The sequence below is a fragment of the Trachurus japonicus genome, chromosome 8, assembly GCF_045865225.1.
Source record: "Trachurus japonicus isolate A0001 chromosome 8, Traja_1.0".
Lineage (NCBI taxonomy): Eukaryota > Metazoa > Chordata > Actinopteri > Carangiformes > Carangidae > Trachurus > Trachurus japonicus.
The window spans coordinates 2,273,820-2,284,312 of NC_140914.1; the positions used below are offsets into that span (position 1 = coordinate 2,273,820).

At 47.3% G+C, this 10,493-nt stretch overlaps 1 protein-coding gene across 1 annotated transcript in view; it reads left to right on the plus strand.

Moving 5' to 3' along the window:
* LOC146982298 (NACHT, LRR and PYD domains-containing protein 12-like) overlaps positions 1–6,396 on the plus strand; it is a 182,929-nt gene extending 176,533 nt beyond the window's left edge. The window contains exon 12 of the mRNA XM_085785567.1: positions 6,210–6,396. Within this exon, the coding sequence (XP_085641693.1) occupies positions 6,210–6,396 (187 nt within the window). The remainder of the gene's footprint in view (positions 1–6,209) is intronic.
* The last annotated feature ends 4,097 nt before the right edge of the window (positions 6,397–10,493 follow it).

Below are 10,493 nucleotides of genomic sequence, written 5' to 3' on the forward strand. Positions count from 1 at the left end.
TCACAACAGTTTAACCAACCAGTCCTGCAGTGAAACACAAACACTATAGAAAACAGAAAAATCTCCTCAGCTCTGAGATGATGAGTCATGGTTAAAGTAGAGTAAATGTAATAGTAACTTAGTCTACTCCAAATACTTTACAGACACCAGCTGGTCTCAGATCAGTGAGGCCACATCCATGTTTGTCCTCAGTCCTCTCTCTTCTTTCTCCTTTCTATTGAAGAAAAGACACATCAGTGTTAATCAGTGTTTGTCCTCATCAACGTCTTTATGATTTAATATAATTATCAGAGTGTTTTTGTTTTCATGTTTTATATCATTTAGTCTGGACAGAGAGAAGAGGAGTGGTGTCTCTGACGTCCTGAAGGATCATGGACAAAGACCCAGAACCAGAGGTGAGCTGCAGACAGCCAATCAGAGCAGCTGTGGACAAAGTGAGAGTGAACATCTGTCTGCTGATGTGGTCATTAGTGAAACCAGGACCTGTTGTTTTCTCCAGAGTCATTGTTCCATCACACAGCACTGACATTTAAGATGATGATTCAAACCTTCTCTTTGTTGTCTGTAGTTTTTCTGTAGCTGATGAAAATAATCTGATCAGATTGTCAGACTCTCTGTCTTCAGTCTGACTCTGTCTCTTGTCTCTCAGCAGATCGTGGTCTGCAGGAGGTTTTAGATCAACATAAGATCAGTCTGAGGAGCAGATGTGAACGAGTGACTGAAGGAACTGAGGGAACAGGAAGTGGAACAGGAAGTGGAACCCTCCTCAACAGCATCTACACTGAGCTCTACATCACAGAGGGACAGAGTGAAGAGGTTAATACCCAACATGAGGTGAGACAGCTGGAGACAACGTCCAAGAAGAAGACCCTCCAGGACACTACAATCAAGTGCAACGACATCTTTAAAGACTTACCTGTCCAACAGAGAGAGGACGTCTCTACAGTCTCACCTGTCCAACAGAGAGAGGACGTCTCTACGGTCTCACCTGTCCAACAGAGAGAGGACGTCTCTACGGTCTCACCTGTCCAACAGAGAGAGGACGTCTCTACGGTCTCACCTGTCCACCAGAGAGAGGACGTCTCTTCCAACTTTTTTGACATAATGAGACGTATGTTCTCAAAATTTTTGAATCTCCAGCTCTCATCACCTGTCCAACAGAGAGAGGGCGTCTCTACGGTCTCACCTGTCCAACAGAGAGAGGACGTCTCTACGGTCTCACCCGTCCAACAGAGAGAGGACGTCTCTACGGTCTCACCTGTCCAACAGAGAGAGGACGTCTCTACGGTCTCACCTGTCCAACAGAGAGAGGACGTCTCTACGGTCTCACCTGTCCACCAGAGAGAGGACGTCTCTTCCAACTTTTTTGACATAATGAGACGTATGTTCTCAAAATTTTTGAATCTCCAGCTCTCATCACCTGTCCAACAGAGAGAGGGCGTCTCTACGGTCTCACCTGTCCAACAGAGAGAGGACGTCTCTACGGTCTCACCCGTCCAACAGAGAGAGGACGTCTCTACGGTCTCACCTGTCCAACAGAGAGAGGACGTCTCTACGGTCTCACCTGTCCAACGGAGAGAGGACGTCTCTACTGTCTCACCTGTCCAACAGAGACCCATCAGAGTGGTTCTGACCAACGGCGTCGCTGGCGTTGGAAAAACCTTCTCGGTGCAGAAGTTCACTCTGGACTGGGCCGAGGGCTTGGAGAACCAAGATGTCAGTCTGCTGGTTCTGCTTTCGTTCAGGGAGCTGAACCTGATCAGAGATCAGCGGTTGAGTCTTCTCAGGCTGCTCCATGTTTTCCATCCAACATTACAGAAGGTCACAGCAGAGCAGCTGGCTGTCTGTAAACTTCTCTTCATCTTTGACGGCCTGGATGAAAGCCGACTGTCACTGGACTTCAAGAAGAAGAAGGTTGTGTCTGATGTCACACAGACGTCATCAGTCAACGTGCTGCTGACAAACCTCATCCAGGGGAATCTGCTTCCCTCGGCTCTGGTCTGGATCACCTCCAGACCTGCAGCAGCCAATCAGATCCCTCCTACATGTGTCGACAGGGTAACAGAGGTCCGAGGCTTCACTGACGCCCAGATGGAGGAGTACTTCAGGAGGAGGTCCAGTGATGAAGATCTGTCCAGAAGAATCATCTCACACATCAAGACGTCCAGGACCCTCCACATCATGTGTCAAGTCCCAGTCTTCTGCTGGATCAGTGCTACAGTTCTGGAGCACATGTTGACCACAGACCAGAGAGGAGAGCTGCCCAAGACCACGACGGACCTGTTCTCACACTTCCTGCTGGTCCAGACAAAGAGGAAGAAGAACAAGTACGGTGAAGGACATGAGACGAGTCCACAGGAGCTGACGGAGGCCGACAGGGAAGTTCTTCTGAAGCTGGGGAGGCTGGCGTTTGAACAGCTGGAGAAAGGAAACATCATGTTCTACCAAGAAGACCTGGAGCAGTGTGGTCTGGATGTCACAGAGGCCTTGGTGAACTCAGGACTCTGTACTGAGATCTTCAAAAGAGAGAGTGTGATCTTCCAGAAAACAGTCTACTGCTTTGTTCATCTGAGTGTTCAGGAGTTTCTGGCTGCAGTCTACATGTTCCACTGTTTCACCAACAGGAAGAGAAAGGTCCTCAAGAAGTTCCTGGGAGAAGACTACGAAGAGACAGAGACGAAACGAAAACAGAAGTCTTTGTCTGAGAAGATTCTGAATTTTTTTGGACTTAATGCAAGACCCCTGGATGTCTTCCTGCAGAGAGCCATGCAGAAATCCCTCCTCAGTAGAAACGGTCACCTGGACCTGTTTGTTCGCTTCCTTCATGGCCTCTCTCTGGAGTCCAACCAGAGGCTGTTAGGAGGTCTGCTGGGTCAGACAGACAACAGTCCAGAAACCATCCAGAAAACCATCAACAACCTCAAGGAGATGGGGACTGATGACAGTGATGACAGAGATGAAATCTCTCCTGACAGAAGCATCAACATCTTCCACTGTCTGACGGAGATGAAGGACCAGTCAGTTCATCAGGAGATCCAACAGTTCCTGGAGTCAGAGAACAGATCAGAGAAGAAACTCTCTGAGATCCAGTGTTCAGCTCTGGCCTACATGCTGCAGATGTCAGAGCAGGTTCTGGACGAGTTGGACCTGAAGAAGTACAAGACATCAGTTCAGGGACGACGGAGACTGATCGCAGCTGTGAGGAACTGCAGGAAGGCTGAGTGAGTCCAGACACACACACACACACACACACACACACACACACACACACACACACACACACACACACACACACACAGTCTCAGGTCAGTTGTGTTGTTTCTCCAGATGTTTTAACACTGTGAGTTTTAAACTTGCAGATGTTTCAGTTTGAGCTTCAAGCTGAAGATTAAAGTCCAACAAAGATGGACATGAACAATGTGCAGGTCTGACAGAGTGATGAGGGTCAGGGCTGGGTATTGATCACTGATCACCTGAATCCATCTGATCTCTGATTCACTTTGATTCCTGATTCAACATCATGATTGTGTTTTAGATTTCAGTCCAACTCCAGTTTGACTTGGACATGAATGAGACGCTCAGAGAACTGATGCTGTAAATTGTTGCATTATTAAAACCATGAATGTTGACATGATGAATGGAGCCAAAGCAGTTCCATTAATGCACTTTCTATTGAACATGAGCAACAGTGGAGTCGTCATGGCAACAGATAGCAGATGTAGCAGCAGCAGCAGCTCCACTGTGTGTCAACAGTCACAGCTGCTTCTTCACATCCTGCACATAGATCTGCTTCCATTCAGCTCCACACAGTTTCTACCTGACTGGACACTTGTTACCTTGGAGTCTAGAGGCTGCTGTGTGTGCTGCTAGTGTTGTGTATTTGTGTGCGCTAACACACCTGTGCTTCACCTGCTGGTTCAGTTGTGGCTGGTTGTGAAGCCGAAGCAGCTGCAGCTCCAGTGTAACAGACTGACTGTGTCATGTTTGTGTGTCCATCATCAGCACAGACACACAAACTGTCAGAAGAGTGAAGGACGATCAAAGCAGCTTCTCTCTCTTTTTACTCATCAACCATCTCAGTCACTGTGCAGCCGCCAGCTCTCACACACTTTTAAGGTGGAATGTTTTCTTGTGTGCTGCTCAGTGACCCATGGAAATCAATCAGTCCACCTTAAATGTCACCATGACAACCTGCAGCGTGTCCTTAGTGTGGATTAGATCTGTGCAGGACACACACTTTAGTGGTCAGATCTTCTGACTAAAGATGTTTCTACATTTCACCTTGATTTTCTTTGACTTCATTTCATGTTTGGAGAAAATCAGTGTGTGTGAGCGTTGTTCAGGTGACACCTGCAGCTCTACACCTGAGCTCACCTGACCACATCTACCTGTGTCGGCCGCAGGAGCCTGGATTAAACATCCATCTGGGCTTTGATGAATGGATGTTGGAGGATTCAAGAGGAGGTGGATCTGAATCTGAATGGGTTTTTCCAGCCCAGCCCTGATGAGGATTATTGTTTCATGTCCAACACAAAGAGAGAAGATGAACTGAACCAGAGTGTGAAGAGCACATGTTGATCACATGATGACATGTTGTGTGTGTTTAGTACTAATTGTCTGATTTTACTCTCACACATTTTGTTTCCTCACAGACTTGGTGATTGTGGACTCTCAGAGCTTCACTATGAAGTCGTTGCCTCAGCTCTGAAGTCCAGCCCCTCCCACCTGACACACCTGCTCCTGAGTGACAACAACCTGGATGATTCATCAGTGGAGCGTCTGTGTGCTGGACTGGAGAGTCCAAACTGTAGACTGGAGACTCTGAGGTGAGTTCACTGACTGGAGCTGTTGTAGTTGTTTGAAGCTTCAGCTTCTCATTGGTTCATACATGTCAGGATTTGTGTGTGAGGATTTTTCTCAAGAAGCTGAAGAGAGAAAACAGTTGAGATGAGTCCAGAGAGAAGAAGGTGAGAGCAGTCGTAGTGTTTGTGATTCAGAGCAGCAGAGAACGAGCTCAGCTTCTACAACTGTTGTTTTCAACTCAGACACTTGTTGTTGAAGCAACGTGCAGCACTGATCTGAGAGCAGATGTTGAGTTGTGGTCAGAAACACAGCAACTGGTGGATGTTGTGGAGCTGACAGAACCATGGGAGGAAGCATGAGAGGAAGCAGCTGAGATCCACAGAGCTGGCAGCAGAGGCAGAGGAGGCTGGAAAGCTGCGCTCCAGTGGAGGCTGGCTGTAGGGAGCTGTTGGCAGCTAAAGTCTGCTCCCTGGTAGCTCAACTGGCTGGGAGAGGCTGGAGTGTGAAGCAGGAAGTGAAGAGCACGGCACACACTGCAGCCACTTCCTGTCAATGACTGTGAATGCTGAGAATCAAGGTGAGACAGGTGAGAGCAGAGCTGCTAGTGTTGGTCTTGTTGCTGCTGACATGAAGCAGCTGCAGAGGCTCAGCTGGTTTGTTTGGAGGCTCACCAAGATGGGCTGAAGGTTGTTGCTTCATGTGGCGGCTCAGGCTCAGAGTGTTGACTCAGTGCTTGGCTGAGGGCAGGAGTCAGAAGCAGCTCAAAGTGACAGCTGAGCTTCTTGAACGTGGGCTTGTGTGAGCTGTTGAACACAGTCAGTGTGTTAGCAGAGCAGAGCAGCAGCACAGAAGCTGAGTGATGAGCTGCTGTGGACGGGCTCGCCACCAACAACCTGCTTCACACACTTTCAAAACGCCCACAGAGAAAAGCTGACCACGTCGTTCTGAAGATTGTCACAACTTGATGTTGCTGTCAAACAGCCCTGAACTCTGGAGCCGTGTTTGTCGGCCATTGAAGCGGCGTTTCGCTACGCACACGCGCACTATGACGCACACTGTATGAGTGCAGATGAGCTGTTGGAGTGAGAAGGAGCTCAGTGACAGAGTCTCTGAGAAATGTGGCTGCACAACATGAGTTTGTATGGATGGAGCCACAGGTGGAGCTGACAGGTGAAGAGGCGGAGTCACTGCGTCTGTGTTGAAGCAGCAGCAGCTTCTCATGAATATTAATGAGCTGTTTTCTCTCTGTCACTGTTTAACCTGCTTCCTGTTGCTTCAGCTGTTGGACTTTGATTTTCTAAACTTGTTCTTTCTGAAGCTTCTTCAGCTCTGAACAGATGATGAGACACTGAACGCTGTCAACAAGGAGCTTTGTCCTCAACTCACTGCTTTTATTCTTTATTCAGATTGGAGCGCTGCAGTTTGTCAGAGATCAGCTGTTCTTCTCTGGGCTCAGCTCTGAAGTCCAACCCCTCCCACCTGAGACACCTGGAGCTGAGTGGAAACAACCTGCAGGATTCAGTAGTGAAGGATCTGAGCGGTTTTCTGGAGAGTCCAGACTGTAGACTGGAGACTCTGAGGTCAGTTCACTGACTGTTGTATCTGATCCGCCTACAGTGGATTAAAGTGAACTTGTAAAAATATACTTTCTTCTGAAAACATTAAATTGAAATAGATTATTTTCTGTGTTTCTATATTTAGATTTTAATGCATCTTGAGCAGGACATGTCCTAAAAACAAATAACTTTTCTTCTAAATAATCTGTGACAAATGATGTAAAATGAGTCCAGAAACACAGAGTTGTATTAATTCCTCATTTGAGTCCAGATTTATTTTCCTCTTTATTCAGATTTTTATCAAAAATCAAAGTTACATCACTTGACACTGGGTTTCATCACGTCATTGACCCCTGTGCTGTTAGTTTATTGATTTAACCCTGACACGAGATGATAAATAGAGTTATTGATGATAATAATAATAATAATAATAACAGGGAATAAGAAAAACACAAAGTTAGTGACATGAAATGGTACAAATATAAATCTGTCTAAAAGAATCAGAATCTGTAAATCAGATAGTTGTAGTCAGTGTTTAGTCCAACACATACGCGCGGGAAGGGGGGTGCTGCCGGGCTGCAGCCCCCCCTGTCAGAGCGCCCGCCACCCGTGCCGGAGTATCTTAAATGGTGCTGATTAATTAATGGTTCTAAAAAATGGTTAATTAGGTGAATGGTGTCGCCGCTGCAACCTGAGCGGCTGCACTCTGGAACGTGGCCCTGATACGTCTGAGTTCTGCTGCGCTCAGGCCCGGTCTCCCTGCCCCTCTCACCCACACACGAGCATCCTGTATAGAGGGTATGCGTTTACGTCACGTTGCCGTCGGCAACACCCCGTTCGATCGGACTGAGTGGCAAAACAAGCGTCCCTCAACGTGCTGGCGGATAGCGGTGGACTCATAAACTGGATAAAATATCTTATATCAAAACAAATTGATGTCAAAAGGAATCGACAACCAGCTCCCCAAAACCGTCTGCTCCACTGACACTTCCTGTAACCATAGTAACACACAGTGTGAGCGCGGTACCTGCAGAGTGACTGACAGGCTCACTGTTTGTGCAGAGGGACGAGATTACAGCTGTTACTGTCGTCCTGACAGTGACTCCCAACACTAAAACACGAGCTGCTTTTATTCTGAAAAACTCTGACCAGTCAAACTGTAGGATGTGTTAGAGACTAATTTATCTGTCTAAACATCAGAACTACGACACCTGAAACTGTAAACACAGCTGATGGATCGAAAACAATGACCGCTCCAGTGAATTTACTTTCCGTCATTGAGAACAGGTTGTTGAATGTAACTCGGTCAAAGTGAGACGTATCCTCAAGATGTTTAGCAGCTCTGTTAGGTCATGCTGCTGCTGCTTTACCTGCTGGCAAAGCTAGACATGTCAGACTTGTGTGGGCTCAGAGGAAATCGCTTCGTTACTTGCTCGTTTTTAAACTTTGGCGGCTCTGCCACTCGTCTTTTTGCCACTCAGTGGACGTTCCACAGCGACTTCCGAGTACCGTGACGTCATGTGCATATGTAACCAAATACTGTAATAGAATTACTCAGAGTCCTGATAGCAGTTTACTATCCCCAGGATTTATTCACAGTTCTGGGATAGAAATGTATCTCACACTCATACTTCTTTTCAAACACTCAAAATATACGGAACCCACTGTGAGTAGTAATAATCCCAAAAGACAGTGATATTCAAATTGACAAAATGTAATATTCACTGTTGTATCTATATAATAAATGAACTTAAACTCTCCCTCATGAAAAGGAAATAAAAAAAACACTTTACAGTTCTGCTTGAGTTAATTGTCTCTCAGGGTAGGGAGTTATTTACTCCATAAACAAAAGAAAAGAAAATCACCACTCAGGTGTAAAGAGTCTTCAATTGTCCAGGAAAAATAAAAAATAAAAATTGGCTGGCCAGCAAAAAAAATAGAGAGCGCTCTTTTATTTATGTGGATGTGTGAGTGTGTAATATGTGCAGGGGAAGGGACTGGGGCTGTATGTCTGTTTGCCTGAAGAATGGTCAAGGGGTCTGAAGACGTTCTCCTCTGCGGCCGCAGGGGCACCTTGGCAGTCTCTCTCTCCGAAGCCGACCGTCACCGGACTAGTAATGGAAACACCACAGTAATATACTTGTGGAGGCATGGAAGTAACGTGCTCTGCTGCAGCTACAGTAAATCCCTCTCTGAGCCCGCGATACACACTAGGGGGCGTAAAAAACAGCTGGCAGTCGTAAAACTGCCGTGATGCGGTGCTTAAAGGGCAATGCATTCAAAACAGACCTGCAGACATTACAACATTACAACAACAGTAACTGTAGTTACCTCTGGGTTACACATACCCTATATACTGGGCTGCACAGCGCCCAGCCAGTCTCCCCTCCAGAGCTCCGGTCACACACAAAAACATCTGCTCGGCAGGAAAAAAAAGAAGAAGAGGAAGCGCGAGGCACAACGTGACGGCCCCGACCTGACCGTGTCATTTCTACATTCTTGGGCTGAACCGGGTTCGAACTGGCGCGTCCAGTCGGGTTGGTTGAGCCGCTCTGGCCCGTTGACAACTCAAATCTAAGCCCATAGGGTCCATGCAGACAGGGAGCCCAAACAGCCAGGCAGCCCACTAAGCCCAGCCCGGAGGCAGAGGAGGGAGAGATAACACAGCAACAGGTGTGTGTGTGTGTGTGTGATAGGCCTACCTGCAAACCCCGAGATTTGTAATGTTTATTAAGAGAAACACATATTTCAGGACCCTGACTTGCAGGCTGAAATATAGCCTATTCAAAGGCTTAAAATAACAGGACATGACTTATTATTCAGCAGTTTTGGCTCAAGCATGCAAATTCGAACCTGATTTGGGGGGGAGATTGACAGCCCTGTTGTGTAGGTGTGTCTCTTGGTCTGGAGGAATAAAGTGAGTTGCTACTGGACACGCTATCTCTGTCTCCTGTCCCGTTTATTGATTTTCTATATCAATACAGTATGCGAACCCAGAACGCTCGGCTACAATAGAAACCCCAGTTAGTACCAACGCCCCCCCCCCCGGCGCCGCCGCGTAGCCTACGTTACGCATTCAGGTAGCAGCAGCCCCCAGCCCCCCCCACTGAAATCAACTTCCAGCGCGCCTGGTCCAGCAGGTATTGATCAGATATTGATTGTATATTGACAGACTGAGCTGATGAATCTGTGCTGACATGTGGATGATGTGTGTAGAAGGCCACATGATGAAGATCCACAAGAACACAAGGACAAAGTCCCTTTGATTATTGATCAGGACTCGTCTGGTTATTGATCAGTTATCAATTAATTTATCTTCTTCATTTATTCTTTATTCAGATTGGAGAACTGCAGGTTGTCAGAGATCAGCTGTTCTTCTCTGGTCTCAGCTCTGAAGTCCAACCCCTCCCACCTGAGAGAACTGGACCTGGGAGAGAACAACCTGAAGTCTTCAGACCTGAAGGATCTGGATGATCTAGTGAAGAGTCCAGACTGTAGACTGGAGACTGTGAGGTCAGTAGGGGGGCGGAGTCAGTCTGTGCTGCTTTCAGCACTGTTGGACTAAAGTCAGTGAGACAATAACAGGGACAACAGTCAGCCAATCAGAGCAGAGAGAGGCAACAGTCAGCCAATCAGAGGAGAGAGAGAGACAACAGTCAGCCAATCAGAGCAGAGAGAGACAACAGTCAGCCAATCAGAGTAGAGAGAGACAACAGTCAGCCAATCAGAGCAGAGAGAGACAACAGTCAGCCAATCAGAGCAGAGAGAGACAACAGTCAGCCAATCAGAGGAGAGAGAGAGACAACAGTCAGCCAATCAGAGCAGAGAGAGACAACAGTCAGCCAATCAGAGCAGAGAGAGAGACAACAGTCAGCCAATCAGAGCAGAGAGAGACAACAGTCAGCCAATCAGAGTAGAGAGAGACAACAGTCAGCCAATCAGAGTAGAGAGAGACAACAGTCAGCCAATCAGAGCAGAGAGAGAGAGACAACAGTCAGCCAATCAGAGTAGAGAGAGACAACAGTCAGCCAATCAGAGCAGAGAGACAACAGTCAGCCAATCAGAGCAGAGAGACAACAGTCAGCCAATCAGAGCAGAGAGAGACAACAGTCAGCCAATCAGAGGAGAGAGAGA